This window comes from Rhinoraja longicauda, chromosome 1 (genome assembly GCF_053455715.1).
Source record: "Rhinoraja longicauda isolate Sanriku21f chromosome 1, sRhiLon1.1, whole genome shotgun sequence".
Classification (NCBI taxonomy): domain Eukaryota; kingdom Metazoa; phylum Chordata; class Chondrichthyes; order Rajiformes; family Arhynchobatidae; genus Rhinoraja; species Rhinoraja longicauda.
The window spans coordinates 64,839,897-64,860,073 of NC_135953.1; the positions used below are offsets into that span (position 1 = coordinate 64,839,897).

General features: G+C 42.1%; 1 protein-coding gene across 2 annotated transcripts in view; it reads left to right on the forward strand.

Annotated features, from left to right (window-relative positions):
- gabrg1 (gamma-aminobutyric acid type A receptor subunit gamma1) overlaps window positions 1-20,177 on the forward strand; it is a 145,374-nt gene that overhangs the window by 53,166 nt on the left and 72,031 nt on the right. For both annotated transcript variants that reach the window (XM_078399036.1, XM_078399045.1), the window contains exon 2: window positions 15,574-15,722. In XM_078399036.1, coding sequence (XP_078255162.1) covers window positions 15,574-15,722 — 149 coding nt within the window. The remainder of the gene's footprint in view (window positions 1-15,573; window positions 15,723-20,177) is intronic.

Genomic DNA, 20,177 nt, shown 5'->3' on the forward strand with positions numbered 1-20,177 from the left:
AGTAATGTGTTCACTTTACTCCATTCCATTTTAAACTTGATTCTCTCATCATCCAAAGTTACATTAGTTAATCTTTGGTCAAATTAACTTGAGGTCAAAATGTTAGGATGTTCCTCAAGATCGATAGATTACTTCGCTGTCTAACAGGTAGTGTCATACATCCAGAAGACATATTGGAACATGGACACAAAATGCTGGAGTAACTCAGCGGGTCAGGCAGTATGACTGGAGAGAAGCATTTGGTGATGTTTGGAGTCGAGACCCTTCTTCAAATTCAAAACGTAACGTATTCCCTTCTTGGAAAAGGGGAAATACTTATTGCACTTGTGCTCTAAATCCAATCATGTCCTGGTGAATGTATGCAAAATCCTTATCTCAATTCAAAAACAGGTATTTTATGTTCTAGAATTCTTTCCTAACTTTAAATTTATAATGAGGAGCATTTTGAATCTGGAATTATCTATTAGAAATATAGATTAGGAGCTTAAACAGTATATGCCAGACATTCCAATGTGTCTAGGAAGGAACTGCAGATGCTGCTTTACACCGAAGATAGACACAAAATGCTGGAGTAACTCAGTGGGCCAAGCAGCATCCCTGGATGGAAGGAATGAGCGAAGTTTTGGGTCGAGACCCTTCTTCAGACTGAGTCAGCGGAGAGGGAGACATAGAGATATGGAAGGTTAAGGTGTGAAAACAAGATGTCAAAAGGAACGAATGTTCTTCGTCCCTTACTCTTACACAAGGAAAGTGTAAAATGGATCATTGTTAGCTGAGGAGAAGGAGTGGGGCTGGAGCACAAAGTTAAATGTGTTTAATGAGCTGCAGTTGACCGGAAATTGGCCGATTTCCTGTGAAAAATACCATGAAGGCCTCTTCCAGATTTCTATTTTTCAACAACATAAAAACAGGCCAATTAGCTCACCAACTTTCAGTAATTTACAGCATAAACCCATTCTCCGCAAATTTTTCCCCATAACATATTCCCCCTGCATTTCTCTAAACCTCCCGAGATTCTTGTATCAAACTTAGTAAATGTTACGGTTGCCAATTAACCTACCACATCACATGTCTGTGGGTGAAAATAGAAGCACCTGGGGAAAATCCATGCAGTCACAGGAAGAATGTTCAGACACTATAGTGCCTGAGGTCAGAGTTGAACACAGATCATTGGAGCTGTGAGGCTGTATCATTATGCTTTTGTAATAAACCATTGTCATATTAGAAAGGTCGACCAATTGTTAATGAGTAAGTTTGACAAAGAGTCATGAGTAAATTCCATCCATAAAATGATTGCAGGAAAAATGTTCCCAACGTTGGAGGATTCCAGAACCAGGGGACACAGTCTAAGAATAAAGGGGAGGCCATTTAAAACTGAGGTGAGAAGTAACTTTTTCACCCAGAGAGTTGTGAATTTGTGGAATTCCCTGCCACAGAGGGCAGTGGAGGCAAATTCACTGGATGAATTTAAGAGAGTTGGACAGAGCTCTAGGGGCTAGTGGAATCAAGGAATATGGGGAGAAGGCAGGCACAGGTTACTGATTGTAGATGATCAGCCATGATCACAATGAATGGCAGTGCTGGCTCGAAGGGCCAAATGGCCTCCTCCAGCACATATTTCCTATGTTTCTATGAGAGGAAATTTTAGTTATTTGTTATCACTTAGCTATGGAAAAAAAATCCATTTATTTTATTGGATTCAAGTGATCAAATGGTTCCGAATTTTCTTTAATTAAATCATGAGATTTGTGGAAATTAAATGGTGAGGCTACTCTCCAACCTCCATGCTCCTCTCCCCACCTACATCAAGACGGGTATCCCCATCCTCAATTCTCGCAGTCAACTTATAGAATGTGGCACAGACAAAGCAGCAGAATGTCATGTTTCCATCTTTAGTGCCACCATCTCTGGCTAGGCCAGGGAAAAGCATAAAGGTGAACAAGCTGGCTGGCGAGGGGTGTGGAGGGAGGAATGGGAGATGGGAAAGGGAAAGGCTGGGAGATTTTGAGCCCACTTCTCAATGTGACCAGTTTAGCTGGGAGATAGAGTTGGGAATTCGAGAATGAAGACTACATTAAGAAGATAGACGCAAAATACTGGAGTAACGCAACGTGTTTAGCAGCATCTCTGGAGAGAAGGAATTGGTGATGTTTCGAGTCGGGAACCCTTCTTCAGACTGGAAGCTTTCTTCTCCAGTCTGAAGAAGGTTTCCTACCCAAAACATCACCTATTCATTTTCTCCAGAGATGGTGCCTGACGCTCTGAGTTACTCCAGCATTTTGTGTCATCTTCAGTGTAAACCAACATCTGCAGTTCCTTCCCACACACTGGAAGATGACATCCCTATCTATCTCTATCTTAGGCTGTGTGTATTCATGAATAAGATGGCCACCTGCATCAGCAGCTCTCTCATTTTAGCTGTTCCGTTGATATCATTGGATTTGTACCATATTTTAATTGTAGACTTCACGACCTGGTGCTTGCCAATAAAAACTGGGGATAGCTCTGACCTGTGCCCAGGTTGCTTACGGTATATTCCTGCATTATCTCTGCAGCTTTTCCTGGCTCTGAAAGGATGCGTCATGACTCCCCTGCTCTAAAACTTCATTCCCCGCATACAGATTTCCTTGAGTTCTTCTTCTCACCATCCTTCACTTAGATGTCTGCAACTATTTTTGTGTGTCGCTAACAGCACCTGACATCCCTGCTAATTTGACAATTGCTCGTCATTCTTGACATCATTCCCACTGGCTGTGGATGGGAAACAATTGCTGCATGCATGAATGAATGAATGAATTAATATTGTCACGTGTGACAAGTCAGTGACATTCTTTGTTTGCCTACCCAAGGTATCCAAATAGTCGCTACATAAGGGTGCTGACAAAGTTAGAAAGTATACACAGTATCCGTGCCAGGTCCTTCTTAGTTCTCCCCCCTCCCCCTCCCCCCCCCCCCCCCCACCCTTTATGGCAATCCCCCAACGCCGGGCCTCCATTGTTCTTCCCCCTCCCTCATGGCCGTCCCCCCACGCAGGGTCCTCCATTGTTCTTTCCCTCGGCAGCGTCGTCCTCACTCCATGTGGTCCGTCCTCATCCGTCGGTCGACGCCCTCATCGACCTCCACACCGACCTCTCTAGTATCGCTGCCGGGTCCTATCCGGATGCCTCCGTGGCCCCAACGAAGGCCCCAGCCGTGGGCTCCGTCGCTCGCGGTGCGCGGGGGCTCCGGCTTCATGTGAATGAAGTCCCCGCCTCGCACTCCTCAGGAGGTACTCCTCAGACCACCCACTGCTCAGCCCAACAAGCATCTTGTAGTAAAATCATGCTCAGATTCTATTTTGATTTTGGTTTAGGTTTATTATTGTCATGTTTACAGAGATACTTTTTTTTAGGTTAGTTTAGAGATACAGCGTGGAAACAGGCCCTTCGGCCCACCGGGTCCATGCTGACCAGCAATCCCTGCACATTAACACTATCCTGCACACACTAGGAACAATTTTTACATTTACCAAGCCAATTAACCTACAAACCTGTACGTCTGGAGTGTGGGAGGAAACCGAAGTTCTCAGAAAAACCACGCAAGTCACGGGGTGAACGTACAAACTCCGTACAGACAGCACCCACAGTCGGGATCGAACACAGGTGTCCGGCGCTTCATTCGCTGTAAGGCAGCAACTCTACCGCTGTGCCACCATGACCGCCCTATTTATTACTGTTTAAAGTTACTGTTTAAAGTTTTGACATGCATGCTATCCAATCAGATCAGATTAGGTTTTTTTTTGGTTTAATTTAGAGATTAGTAAGGGTGTCAGGGGTTATGGGGTGAAGGCTGAAGAATGGAATTGAGATAGATCAGCCATGATTGAAGGGCGAAGTGGACTTGATGGGCAGAATGGACTAATTCTGCTCCGAAAACTTATGAACATGAATGTATGGGATACGGCGTAAAATACGCTCTTTGGCCCACCAAGTCCGTGCCAACCAGCGATTCCCAGGGAGAACGTACAAACTCCGTACAGACAGCACCTATAGTCAGGATCGAACCAGGGTCTCTGGCGCTGCAAGGCAGCAACTCTATCGGTGTGCCACAGAGCCGCCCACTGCGCCACTGTGCCACCCTTCTAAAAACACCGCCAGATAATCCATCAAATAATATTTTGCATAAATACAATCAAGTCAAACACCAGTCTAATAGGCAGAGCAAATTGGAAGATACAGATTGTATAAATCACATAAGGACACCAGATCCCACTGCCCCTTGAATATGTTTATCTGAGTAAGGTCAGCAGCTACAGCACAGAGATCCCCTCTTTTACAGATGTACTATGTAATATCAAGGAATACACAGAGAAATTCTCTCAGCCAAATTATTTCTACATCACTAAAACCAGCACAGCTTTCTTACTTGCAATATGTTAAAAAGATTCATTCGACAACTGTTCGACTTACTCAGTAAATAAATGAAAAATCTGCAGTAATTGTAGATTGTATATTTGGTGCAGTAATTATACAGGCGTAAAACAAGGTCATCGTGGGCTTGCAACAGGATCATGTAACAGCAATCTAGCAGTGCCTAATTGTTTCAAATGGTTATCGCTGCCAGCTTTATGATGGCTCTTCGCTGTAGTGCTCTCAGAGGCACGTTGCACTGGCAAGGCTGAGCATTCTAATCATGATGCAGCCCTGGTGTGCTTCAGAGGTGACGAGTTGTTGCTTGATAATCATGAAGTGACCTTTCCATCTGAAATGAAATTCAGGCCTTTATTAATCTGGAGATATTAAACGGGGAGCTTGAATGTTAACATCTACAGCTCAGTCTTTTGGTGATGGTACTGCATTGACTAATCAGATAGCTGGGGAATAAGAGAACCAGGTTGGGTGGAAGCTTTCACATCCCACTGAGATTCAGCTGGCGTGTTATTCCCCGTCGCCAGAACTCAGTGCTTGGAAGCTCTTCTTGCACAAAGTGCATGACAACCTCATGAATTGATCTCATTTCAATGTTAATTTGTGTGAGTGTATATCTGTACCTGTTAATCATGATTTGCCATCTCTCATTCTGGGAGTTGAAATTTGGAGCCAAGTTCTTTTAAGCATCAAGATGATGACAGTGAAGGTGAGAAGGTTCAAGCAGTGAGGGATGTGGTTCCTGGATTCCTCCCCACCCCCCTTCCCTTTCCACAAATAATGGCACAGCTTGTGATCCTCATGCCTGTATGCATTTTCCCTTGTGTTCACCTCAACATGGAAACATATAATTCGTGCTTGAGAAACTGCATTAAAGGTCCTGCGATTCCAGCAATGGGTTGGAGTGCCTTGAAGTAACCTCCTCCCTCTCTCCAACTGGACAATGATAGAAGACTTTGTGCTCAGCTATCTTCAAGATGCTTCTGTCCCTTTGAGGCCCTTCACCACCACATTTGTTGCTGTCAAAAAATCCCACTTGCCTGTGTTGACCAGCCAACCTTTGTCCTGCCTCCCCCCTTTTGCAGCTTTCTTCACCTGAATCAGTCTGAATAAGGGTCACATTTTCCTTCTCTCCAGAGATGCTGCCTGACCCGTTGAGTTACTGCAGCATTTTTTGTCTATCTTCAGTATAAACCAGCACCTGTATTTCCATTCTACACACTTCTATTGCTACGTTGCTCTCTCCATTGCAGCACCAGCTAGAACTCTTCCCTTCAAGTGGAAGTGGTGTTTGTGGCATATTGTCCAGAGTGGCTGGAGGATCTGTGACTGCAAAAACTACTTGCCCCACATAGGAGATTTCTGGCCGTGACTGCTCATAATGTTCATAGGGTTCTGCATTGTAGTGGTTCTGCTATAGCTGAAGCCTATTAGTGTTTTTTTAAATTTCATTAGTTACTTTTTAATCGAACAATTACTCTTTCCATCTTTTAATCTTCCAGGCAACAAAAGCATGAATGGAGAGGATAAAAAAGACAATGTGCTAGAGGAGCAGGCAGCATCTCAAGAGGACTGAGATAGATGTCGTTTCAGATCTGAAGAAGGGTCCCAACCCAAAACATCACCTATCTGTGTCTTACAGAAATACTGCCTGGCCCGTTGAGTTACTCCAGCATTGGTTGTCTTTTTTTTTGTAAACTAGCTTCTGCAGTCCCTTGTTGCTGCCCTTGTTGTTATTAAGCGGTTGGACACGTTAGAGGCAGGAAACATCTTCCCAATGTTGGGGAGTCCAGAACAAGGGGCCACAGTTTAAGAATAAGGGGTAGGCCATTTAGAACTGAGATGAGGAAAAACGTTTTCAGTCAGAGAGTTGTGAATCTGTGGAATTCTCTGCCTCAGAAGGCAGTGGAGGCCAATTCTCTGAATGCATTCAAGAGAGAGCTGGATAGAGCTCTTAAGGATAGCGGAGTCAGGGGATATGGGGAGAAGGCAGGAACGGGGTACTGATTGAGAATGATCAGCCATGATCACATTGAATGGCGGTGCTGGCTCGAAGGGCCAAATGGCCTCCTCCTGCACCTATTGTCTATTGTCTATTGTGTCTAATGGATAGAGGATGCTATACATGAATTGTGAGCTTTATTTTAATCTCAGTCACTTGTAGAAGATGGTCAGCCTGATAAGCTGACTGTAAAATTACCCCCATCATCTCTGTTCTGAGATCGAATAGCATTGGCATTGCAGTAAAACTCTAACAATCTGCTGTCAGGTTGTATGGAAATCCCAATGGTTGGGCATCTGGATTGCAGGGTGCTGATCCCTGTCCACACCTCAATACACTGGAGCCTGGGGTTACTAAATACATTGTGGCCAGGGTGCCCACACACGCATCAGCACACTGGGCCCAGGTCCACACACTCCATCAGTACATGATACGATACGATATGATACGATTACCATAGGATAGAACTTCATTTATCCCAAGAGGGAAATTAATCTGTCAACAGTCATAAAATACCAGATACATGAAACATTAAATTAAAGTGACGAGTGGAAAGGATTGGGGATGTGCAAAGATTGGGAAGGATGGAGGAGGGAGGGGTGGTAGGGGAGTTAGTCTACCCCACGACAGAAGGGGGAGGAGTTATACAGTTTGATAGCCACAGGGAAAAAGGATCTCCTGTGGCGTTCTGTCCTGTATCTTGGTGGAACCAGTATGTTGCTGAAGATGCTCCTCAGGTTGACCAGTGTGTCTACATACTGGGCCCAGGGTTCCCACACTCCATCAGTACATTGGGCCCAGGATCACCACACTCTCATCAGCACACACTGTCTCCACACTGTCATCAGCACACTGGGCCTTGGGTTCCCATGCCCTTCCTAACACCCCAGGCCCGATATTCTGAAGAAGGATCCCGACCTGAAACGGCACCCTTTCCTTCTCTCCCGAGATGCTGCCTGACCCGCTGAGTTACTCCAGCATTTTGTGTCTACTTCCAATATTCCCAATCTCCCCTCAGCACATCTGAGCCCAGGGCTTCAAAAAGGTTAACAACACAACAACTTAACTTTAAATGTCACAGGCTGAAATTCTCTACTCTCCTCCCATAAGTGCAGAAATGGTTTTCCTGCTGGTCTATTACCAAGATTTAGTCAGTCATGTCGGAAAAACCTCCAGAGTTTGAGGCATGGAATGATGGAGGATCTTTGACCAGAATTGTTAATTCTCTTTCTTTTTCCACAGATGCTGTCGGACTTGCTGAGTGTTTTGAGAATGTTCTGTTATTATTCTAATTTCCTGCAACGGCAGGTTTTGAGTTTCACCTGTTCTTCAGAAATGTTCAATGAATCAAGATCTGGGTGACAAACTGCAGGGCATCCAGGTTCTGGCCAGTTTAAATCAGTTCCATGCAGAATTGGGGCATCAAGAACCAGAGGACATAGGTTTAGGCTGAGAAGGGAGGGATTTAATAGGAAGGGCAACTATTTCACTCCGAGGATGGTGGGTATGTGGAACGAGTGGCCAGGGGAGGTAGATGAGACAGGCACTATTACAGCATTTAAAATACGCTTGGAAAGGTACATGGATAAGATGGGTTTGGAAGGATATGGGCCAAAAGCAGGCAAATGGGACTAGTTCAGATGAGGCATCTTGGTCGGCATGAATGAATTGTCCCTACCAGCTTGTTTTTGTGCTGTATGATTCTACGGCTCTCATTCTGCAAGTCTACTGAAGCCATTGAATGCAGAATACATTGCACAAACTTTTAAAATTATGTTTCTTCATCAAATGAGTTGTCCTGAGCCAAGTGGATTGAAGCCTAGCAACCCAATCCCCAGCACTGTGCTGCCAAAGGCCGTTCATCAAATGGACAAGTACAGAAATGTCTCAGGAGTTTATTCTTGTAAAGAGTGCCTGGTAATGAATAAAATAAGTGCCAGATGACTGACTGCAAGCATGAGTGCACATACATACTAATCTGTGAGGAAAAGAATTGACTGAAAGTGGGAATAGTTAATGAAGACATAGATTCGCGGCTGGCATTTATGAGCTGTTTTTTTTGGAAGTGCTTTCTGCCATGAATGATAATCTCACCATTGCCCACAGGATAACTGTTGCATTGCAAAGTAGGTTGCAGGTTCTACATTCCCATGGTTAAAATGTCACATATACTCAGAGCGTCCAGTCATTTATTTTCACATGTGGTGCAACACATTAGATGATCCATAGTCAAGATCAGCCAGCAGACCGCAGCTCATATAGTATCACCATCAGCTTTCACAAATATTACAGGAGAGATGACTTGTGCATGCTTCACTTGCTTCAGAAACCCGCCCGGTAAGTGATTCTGAATTAACGCAGTGCCCAGGTAGCGTCTCAACAGGAGTTGTGTGCACAGTTCTGATCACTATGTTATCATAAAACTATGCAAAAACCATACAGAATGCAGCCAAGGGAAGCAAAACTAATACAAAACCTAAGCTATTGTGATATCATGAGAGGTAGAGTCATAGAGAGGAGATACATTTCCTCCCGGTGGATGCGACAAGGACTACAAACCATCATGGCTGCTAGCAAAAGACTACAAAACCCATAGTCAGCAGGGCTGCCTGCCCTGCTGACACTGATTGCTGCTGACACTGATTGCTGCTGACACTGATTGCTGCCCAGCTGAACCAGCTGAGCTGATTGCCTCAGTGAGAGAGCTAAAAGGAAGGGAAGCAGTATATTTAAAGAGAGAGACAACGACTGGAGCAGAGAGGGAGAGAAGCAGTGTTTGAGTTATATTTTGTAAGAAGGCAGCAAGCTACAGTTTTGATTTAACTACCTGTTTTGGTTTTGTGTACCTGTCTGCAAACAATTAAGTTTACCTGTTTTTGGAAAAGACTAAATATATGGAATTTAAGTTTGAAAACAAGAACTTTTCTGTCTTCATTTCCGGCACCCACACCTCCCAACCTTCAAGAGAAAAGCTCCCGACCTCTCAAGACATCACACTATTCTAAATAAATTCATGATTCCACTGTGCCATATGGGCACTGTAGTTAGGTATTGCACCAGTAACCAAAGACATATTTAATTAGTTCGGAGACCTTGCTCTCAATACCAGTAAAGCCAAAGAACTGAAGGTCAAGGATCTACAAACCTATACTTCATCCACAAACATGTCTTCATCAACTGGACGGTAGTGGAGAGATTCAAAAACTTCAAATTCCTGGGTGTGCATATTTCTGAAGATCTGTCCTGGACCCAGCACATTGAGGCAATCATACAGAAAGCCCATCACGAGCTGATCAAAAAATAATTTCACTGTGCATTTGCACATGACAATAAAACACCATTGACCAACAATGCCTCTAGTTCCTTAGAAGTTTAAGATGATTTGGAATGTCAATGAATACTCTCATGTACAGTAGAGAGCATATTGACTCATATTGGCTGCATCACGGCCTGCTTCGGCAACTGGAACATGCAGGAATGAAGAGGTCTCTCTCCCTCTCTCCCTCTCTCCCTCTCTCCCTCTCTCCCTCTCTCCCTCTCTCCCTCTCTCCCTCTCTCCCTCTCTCCCTCTCTCCCTCTCTCCCTCTCTCCCTCTCTCCCTCTCTCCCTCTCTCCCTGCATATATATATATCTATATATATATGTATATATATATACATATGTATATATATATACACATATACACATATATATACATATATATACATATATATACATATATATATACATATATATACATACATATATATACACATATATATACATATATATACATACATATATATATACATATATACACACATATATACACACACACACACATATATATATATATATATATATACACCGATCAGCCAAAACATTATGACCACTTGCCTAATATGCTGTTGGCCGCCAAAACAGCGCTGACCCGCCGAGGCATGGACTCTACAAGACCCCTGAAGGTGTCCTGTGGTATCGAGCACCAAAACATTAGTAGCAGATCCTTCAAGTCCTGTAACTTGCGAGGTGGCGTCGCCATGGGTCGGACTTATCGATCCAGCACATCTCACAGATGCTCAATCGGATTGAGATCTGGAGAATTTGGAGGCCAGTGCAAAACCGGTTTGTGGTTTGTCCCTTCTTGGACCACTGTCGGTAGGTACTCACCACTGCTGACTGGGAGCACCCCACAAGCCTTGCCGTTTCAGAGATGCTCTGACCCAGTCGTCTGGCCATAACAATTTGGCCCTTGTCAAAGTCGCTCAGGTTTTTACTCCTGCCCATATCTCCTGCATCCAACACATCAACTTCAAGAACACTCTGTTCACTTGCTGTCTAATATATCCCACCCCTTGACAGGTGCTATTGTAACAAAATAACCATTGTTATTCATTTCACCTGTCAGTGGTCATAATGTTTTGGCTGATCAGTGTATATATATATATATATGGATATATATACAAACCTTTTGTTGTTTACTGTGATTTTACAGAGTATTATGTTTACATATCTGTTGTGCAGCTGCAACTCAGAATTTTATTGAATCCCACCATGATAGCTGGGACAATTCAAGTAGTTAAATAAATCAGTGTCAGGTAACATGGCCCACAAAACTGCTGCATATTCACTGATAGCACTTAATAACTGTGAAATCTGACCCATGTGCGGGTCCTAACTGAAATGTGGTTGTCTCATAATCTGTTCAGAAGCAAACAGGAATAGATAAAAATTGCTAGCCATGGGACAGTTGAGATGTCATTTAGAAAGAACCTGTGACTAAAAGAGTGAACAATCTCATTCAATTAAAATAATAGTTTTATAATGTCGCTGAAGACTAGTGAGCCTGAACAGGAATGTTTAGAAACCAACATCAATTAACAGGCAACTGGAATTGAATAAATTGACAAGAAACTTAAAAGAAATATGACAACCAAAAATATACAAAATAAAATAAGAGCAGCAAAATTAATGTTAGGTCCTTTAAAAGCAGAAGCTAGAAAATTTGAAATGAGAGATAAAGAAATGGCTGAGACAGTACATAAATTTATGGTGCCTCGTTCAATTGTAGCATAACATAAATTTAATAGAAAACTAGGGACTCAAAGACATAATGGTAGGGTGGAACTTAAAGTAATTAATGTTAATAAAGAGGGAGAATTGGAAAAATTTAAAATCCAAAAATCTGTTGGATCTGACAGCAAACAACCTAATGTTCCAGGGAGAAGGCTGTGTTTCAAAACGGTTCCTATTAATGCTCCAAGATTCCCTGGATTTTACATTAGATCAGGAAAATTGGAATATAGCAACTGTATCACTGATATTTAAGGAAGAAGAGAGAAAATTGGTAACTCCTGACTAATTAATAGGGATATATGTCTAGATTTTGCAGAAAAGTCAAAATTTTCCTGCATAATCGCTGATATTTCTACAAGTTACTGTGAGCAATTTTCTGATTTCAACAGAAACTCAGAAGTTCCAAGGCATGGTCAGCAATTTGCTGTTATTTGTCGGATCATGCGTTAGTGAAAAATCCAGCTATTGGAACATAGAACATAGAACAGTAAAACACAAGCTCGTGTCTGTGCCAGACATGATGCCAAGACCTTCACTTATCTACCTGCTTATAACCCATATTCCTTTCGTTCAACGCATATCCCTATGCCTATCTAAAAAGTATTTTTAAATGACATTAACACACCTGCTTCAACATCCATCCTTATCAGCGCGTTGCAGGCACTCACCGCCCTCTGTGTAAAAACACTAGTCCTGCACATCTAACGGAGCCCACTTTTGTGGACATTCCCCACCACTTACTGGTATAGCCACACCACTCTGATAGCATTGTATTACAGATGACGTGCAGGGTGCCATTGTGAGGGGTTCATTGCCACTTCTTCATGATTTCTGCTTTTCTGGATTGTTCTAACTAAGTGCAAACTTTACTTGTATGTCAGCAACAATGGCATGGTAGGAGGAGCTGAAAAAATTACAATATGATCTGACAGAGACAACATTGTTTTATGAAAGGGAAAGCGGAAGTGCCCATTTAACTAGCAAGTAAAGAAGGATGAACTAATAGTTGCATTATATCAATAGCATCTGAACACGTTTCACACAAAAAGGGGCTCCTAAGGAGGTGATGTATTATCATGAATCGATTAGTTAAGGGCTGTTAGTGAGAGGTGTCAGATGCTTTACTAAGGAGTCGCGACTATTTGTAATCCAAATTAATAACAAGAGAAAGTGTGTGCCATTTCCATGTTGGCTGATATTACTGAGCTACGTGGGAAAGTAAACACTGAACAGGACTCTAAATATCTACCAAAGGGTCTCAACAAGGAGGAAGGTATCAGATGGAGACAAATGTCAGTGAAGCTGAAGTATTTCACTTTGATGAAATTAAGAAAAAGGCAGAATACATTTTAAATGGTGAGAAACTAATTAATTTTGGTTTATAGTGGGACCTTTGGTATGTTGTTTCAGAAAATATAGAATGTTAATACGGATACGGCAGTTAAGTTGGATGGCAAATGGGGCATGGACATTTATTGCAAGATGATTACTGTGCAAAGATAAAGAAGTCTTATTTCAATTATACAACGCTTTGCTGAGATCATACTTCTAGTACTTATTCCTGTTTTGATGTCTATACCTAACCATGGGTAAACCCTGCAAGAAATATAATGTAGATTTACAATACTGTCCTCAATGTTGAAGGATCGTTCTAATTGAGGAAAGATTTACAAGATTGCCTTCAATTCATAAAAAAATAAAGGATGATCTCTGTGAAAAACATTTGATTCTGAGAGGAATTAGTAGGGTAGGACTTGAAGGGCATTTGGAAAGTTTAAAATCCAAGGTCAAAGTCTCAGGAGAAAAGGTCAGACATTTAGGAATGAAAAGAAGGGAAATTTCTCCACTCAGATTATAACTCTTTAGAATACAGATATCTTTGAAGGTTTGGATTATACTCAAAACTAACATCAATATTTTTACAGCGACAGAGTGAATGGAGGGAAAAGCGGGACGGGATGAAGAAACAAATAAAGTAAAGGATCAGCTAATGGAATTTCTAATGTCATAACAAAGAGTAGTATAGAAGTTAAAAAAACACTTCAGGCCCATGCCATTCATTTCATTTTCTTTCGAAGGTATTTATTCACAAAATGCTGGAGTAACTCAGCAGGTCAGGCAGCAACTTTCATTTTCTTTGATAAATTTGGGAATAGGGAGATCTCAAAACCATGCATTCAAAAGTCTTCACTTGCAAGTTGTCATTCACCAAAGCTACCCAGATAAATGATTGTGGTAATGATATTCTCCCACTCCTATTTTGGTTTATCGCTGTATAAGGAATTCATGATATAAGCTCTTAGTTTTATTAAATTTGCAGCATGAATTCAGTCAAAACAGAGAGCATCTAATTAATGGTTCATTGCTCACCCCAGATCAAAAGCCTATGGGCCGTTCTAAACAAGTGCTTGCCTCTCACAACATGGCTGGCGATGTGGTAGTGTATATCTTTGTGCAAGTGCTGTGACAGAACAGATTAAGCTTCATGTCAGCAGCACAATGTATTGCTGCAGTGGGTGAAAGACACCAAAAGGCCAAAGGAGTAGAAAAACAGCAGAGCGTCAGCAAAATATTCAACAAACTTTCAAGATAGCTGCAGAAATGGTGCAGTGTATAGAATATTGCACCAGGGCACCATGGGCCATCTATTCACCTCAATGCCATCTACATCCGCGGAGGATAAAAAGCCGTATGCTGCCACTACAAAGCTGTAGATTTGCACACTATGATAGGAAACAAACCATTTAACTATTCTAATCTTCTAATGTTTGGAAATAGTTTCCTTCATTTTATGATTATTACACATATAGCAAAGGACAGTAATAATGCTAAGAATAAGTAAGGGCATATCAAGCTATACAAGTACAAATGGAAAGAGTACCAATGCAGTGATGTGTTTTATTTAGGTTACAATGTTGGTGGAGCATTAGCAATCAGGTACTGAGGACCAAATCCAGAGGTACAAAAGGGCCTCTGGATTCTTGTACAAAAAAATAGTACAGCAGCCTTACAGCACCAGACACCTTTGTTCGATTTTGACCTTGGGTGCTATCGGTGTGGAGTTTGCATGTTTCCCCTGTGATTGCATGGGTTTCCTCCGTAAAGACATCCAAAAGACGTACGGGTTTGTAGGTTAATTGGCTTCTGTATATTTCCCCTAATATGTAGGAAGTGGATGAGAAAGTGGGATAAGGTAGAACTAGTGTGAACGGGTGGTCAAAGTCAGCGTGGACTTAGTGAGGTGAAGGGTCTGTTACCTTTCTGTATCTCTAAACTAAAAAGCAAAACAAAACAAAATATATTCGCACACCCTGGTGGTATACTTGCAGTATATCTTCATCTTTCCCTTTCATTTACTCGCACTCCTCTTCTGAAATTTCTGAATAAACCTCTATTAGTACAACAAACACCAGAACATCTCTTACTGGGGACAAGTATATACTGCAGTGGGATTCCCTTGGGATTGCTGCCTTTTCTTGTCATGTATGAATTATAATGAATTATAATAGCAATTTTAAAGTTTGTAAATTGTGGCAAAACATGGCAACATTACAAATGGCACACAAGATAGGAACAGACTTCCGAAGGCCACGGACAAACTAGTAATAAGACAGACGAATGATTGATACAATTTCATGCAAAAAAAGAGCGCAGTGTACCTATGGAGAGAGACATCACGGAGTGGTAGTACAGTACAAATTGTACTATTTTGAGAACTGATGATGCACAAGCAGTGAGATCTGGAAGTCCTGTTTACAACTCTTTCAAGAGCAGCTTGAAAATAAGATATTTGCTGGCAGGAGAGGAGAAAAGTGGCTCGAATTGGACAATGCTTTCAAAACAGGTAACACTGGTACAATGTGCAGAATGACCTGCTTCTGTGGCTGCATTATTCTATGATTCAATTTTTACAAACGTCCTTTAAGAATAAAATACTTTCCTTAGTTTGCCGTCCAGTTCTTACTGGGACATGATAGATTTTGACATATAAGGCCTTTGAATTTCCTTTAGGTAAATAATGATAGCAAGATCATTGTAATATGCTGCTTTAGTTATCTGGTATTTTTTCTTTTATTGCTTCTAACATAATGTACCATCTTTTTTGTTTAGTGCAAACAAAGTGGATGAGGAAGATTATGAGGACACAATGTTAAATAGAACGTGGGTCCTGGCACCAAGAGTCCATGAGAGTGATGTGACCAATATTCTGAATAACTTACTGAAAGGATATGACAACAAACTTAGACCAGATATAGGAGGTAAGTTTTTTTTACACAATTTATTGCATTTTTCACAAACTAATACCGGTAATTTATTAGTTGGCGGACAGTGGGTGGCATAGTGGTGCAGCAATAGATTTGCTGCCTGACTGTACCAGTGGCCCGGGTTCGATTCTGACTCAGATGCTGACTGTACAGAGTTTGTACGTACTCTCTAAGACTGTAGGATTTCTCTGGGTGCTTAGGTTTCCTCCTAGATTCCAAAGACGCGCAGGTTTGTAGGTTAATTGGCTTCTGTCCCAAGTATATAGGATAGAACTAGTGTGTGGGTGATCACTGGTGTGGACTCGGTGGGCCTGTTTCCATGCTGTATCTTTAAACAAAACTAATCTAAATTAATTTGTCAGTGCACACAACTTATTTGGGAGTTCGATGGAGCATCAACTGTAAAAATAAAAATTGTAAACATTCATTTGAGTGACATTGTTCTGTATTTTGAAATAATCTGGGAATCAAAGTGAAGGCGGAGCAGAACATTCCATACAAAAACAAACTTTGTTGACTAATTAATATGGAAGCAGGCCCTTTGGGCCACCCAGTCCACACCCATCATTGATCACCTGTTCACACTAGTTCTGTTATCCGACTGTTGTATCCACACCCTACACATTAGGCATAATTTATAGAGGCCAATTAACCTACAAACCCGCATGTCTTTGTGATGTGGGAGGAAACCAGAGCATCTTGAGAAGTCCCATATGGTCACAGGGAGAACGTACAAACTCTACACAGACAGCACCTGAGATCAGGATCGAACCTGGGTTTCTGGTGCTGTGAGGCTGTGGTTCTACCAGCTGCATCACTGTGCTGCCTCATATTTTTTTTCAAATTATGAAATAAATAAAAAATGATTGGAAATAGTTCACACAATGGGCAGTGCCTGAAATAGAGAAACTACATTTTACTGAGGAAACTGAGGAAAGTGTAATATATTATCATTATTAGAAATGGAAGTATTGAATGGAACGGAAAGTAACTAAATCCCTGGGACCTCATGATCAATATGAATTTATGAAATTAATGTCATGTTTGATGAATTCATTAGTTTTTTGGGGAGTTAATAAGCAGCATAGATAATGAGGAGTCATTGGGTGTGATATACTTGGCATTCAGGAGATCTTTGAAAAGGTGCTTCAAAGGAAGTGATTAAATAAATTAGAGCACAAGGGCTGGTATGTAATATATTGGCAGGGTCTGAGGACTGATTAAAGATTTTAAAAAAACAGAGTTGGAATTAATGGGTCATTTTCAGTAGGACAGGTAGGACAGAAAAGTGAGGTGCTTCAGTAATTAGCATTGGGGCATTGTCATTCACAATTTCTATCAACGATTTGTTTGAAGGGACTATATGCTACATATATACAAGATAGGTTCCATTGAGGGTTGCTAAGAAGATGGAGAGAGGCATTGGATGATATTAATGGACCAGGCGAATGGGGAAGGACATTGTGGCCAGTGCTATGTAGTATGGAAAAATGTGAGGTTATCCACGAGTAGGGAAAAATAAAACTGAGGAGTGATTTTTTTCAAATGATGAAGGATTGAAAGGAGCTGGTGTGCAAAAAAACTTGAGTGTTCTCGTATATGAATCAGAGAAAGTTAAACTGCAGGTACAGTAAGTATTGGAAAGGCAAACAACATGTTGGACACAAAATGCTGCAGTAACTCAGCAGGTCAGGCAGCACCTCTGGAGAACATGGATAGGTGAAGTTTTGGGTTGAGACCTATCCATGTTTGGAAGGGTCTCGAGCCGACCATGGCCTTGGTTTAGTTTTTTTTATTAGTTTAGTTTACTAGGCTTATGTTGTGTGCTAACCAGTCAACAGAAAGACGATACATGATTACAATCGAACCATCAACAATGTAGAAATACATGATAAAGAGAATTTACTAAGTCCAGTAAAGTCTGATTAAAGATAATCTGAAGGGTCTCCAGTGAGGTAGAAAGTAGCTCAGGACCGCACTCTAGTTCTCCAGAGATGCTGCCTCACTTGCTGAGTTACTCCAGTTCTTTGTGTATTAACCAGAATCTGCATTTCATTGTTTCTACAATCAACATGTTGGACTTTATTCCAAGAAGATTTAAGTACAGGATTACAGGAGAATAGGTTGGAGTGCTTCCCAAACCCTCAGATAATGGTTTTCCTTGAAACTCCTCCTTCCCTTGTCCTTCACCAACATGGCCCTTTTCAGACTGCAAGTATGAGGAAGGATCCCCACCCGAAACGTCACCTACCCATTTTCTCCACAAATGCTGCCTGACCCGCTGAGTTATCCCAGCATCTTGTATCTGTCGTTGGCCCTTTTCTTTTCTGTCTGACAGGGATTGTCCCCCTTGGACCGCTGGCTTTTCTGCCCAGCAAAGGCTAACTGCTGCTAGAGTTGCAGCCAAAGGAAATAGAAGTCAATCAAGAACCAACCCTTATTGAGGTTGACGGTTCCTTTGAACACAGCACATAGATTCTACTGATATAGGTTTTACTGTTTGCAAGCTATTTAGTATTGCTGTTCTTCAAAGCAGAGATTGAGCTATCTACAGAATGACTTTTCTGAAGGCAATAAACTCCCCCCTCTAGCATGATTGATGGAGCCTTCATTCCCAATTCCTACATTTGGTGCTCTCACTCCCCTCCCCCACAGAACAGAGATTGATTTTCCTTGGTCTTTATCTTTTACCCTATCAGCCTTCACATCCAGCACATCATCCTTTGTCACTTCTGCCAACTGCAATGGGATGCTGACAATCACATCTTCCATTCCCCCACCTATTGGTTTCTGCAAGGACCACTCCCTCCATGACATCTTGGTCTGCTCATCCCTACCCATCTATCCATGACCTTCTTCCGACACTTTCCTCTTCAACCATAGAAGGAGCAACACTTGTCTCGACTCCTCTTCCTCACCGACATTCAGGGATCTAAACAGCCCTTCCAGATGAAGTGCCTCCTCCAACCTTGTCCATTGCATTCAATGTGGCCTCTACGTAGACTCCACAACCGTTTTCTGAACATCTGCACTCTGTCCGCAATGACGATCCTGAACTCCCAGCCACATATCATTTCAACTTCCCATCTGATTCCCACATCATTTGTCTGTCCTTGGCCTTCTCCACTGCCAGATTGAAGGCAAACAAACTAAAAGAAGCCCTCATATTCCACCATTAGCCCACAGCCTAATGGTATGAGTGATGAATTTTCCAACTTCAGATAACCTACACCCCTTGGGCATATTTCTCTTTCCTGATTCATTCGGGTTCTCCTCTCCTCCACCTGGTCCCATCCACTTATCACCCACACACATCATCTACAGGATCTCCAATCCCATCCCCCAACTTGTTCCATCTGCGCATCACCATTCCTTATCTGGTTCCACTTCCTTCTTTCCTTACTTATCAGTCTCCAGAATCTGCAGCCTCATGTGTCTTCATTTGTCACCTTCCAGTCCTTGTTTCTACGTTCACTTTCCCTACTCGGCCAAGCTCCATCTGCCCTTTTTTTTCTCTCTCTATCTGTCGAGACAATCCCCTATTAGCTGCCATCTCCCAACTCCACAAGTCCCTTCCACCCTCTGTTCACTCATCACCCTCTTCCTCATCTATTCTGATCTATCACCTGCCTGATCCTGCCAACCTCACCCTCCCATCTCTTTACCCTGGTGATCTCCCATTTACACTCTCAGTCCTGATGCAGGGACTTGGCCTAAACGTCGACCATCCCTCTCCCTCGATAGATACTACCTGACCCACTAAGCTCCTCCAACAATTTGTTTTGTGCTCCATACTACAGCATCTGCAGTCTCTTGTGTCTCCAAACTCTCTGGTACAATAGAGCATCGAAACCCATACTATCTAGTATTCAGTTCATGAACATATACTTGCACTTACATATACTTTTTTTCCCTATTAAAACAAATTTGTTACACTTGTAGTTTTATTGTTGACCTCACAGTGGACTCTGTAGTGCATCTGCAGTTGACATTTTCTTCCCAAGCTAGCATCTGGTTTAGCACAATAGGCTTATTCCCTTGTTGCCGGGCACCCAGATAATCAGCATTTACAACCTAAGAGAATGCCTTCGATATTTTATTTACATGTTTGAATGTAGTTTCTTTGTTGTTGTAAAATAATTGAGACATACAACATAGAAACAGGCCCTTTGGCCTAACAAATCCATGCTGACCAGCAGTATGAACATTAACTTCTCCCACTTTAAATAGTTCCTCTGTCCCTCTCTTCCCCTCCCCCTTCCCAAATGGCCTACTCCTGCACCTATTTTCTATGTTTCTATGTTTCTATCTCCCTCTATCTTCCTGTCTCCACCTATATCCTTCCTTTGTCCCGCCCCCCTGACATCCGTCTGAAGAAGGGTCTCCACCCGAAACATTACCCATTCCTTCTCTCCTGAGATGCTGCCTGACCTGCTGAGTTATTCCAAC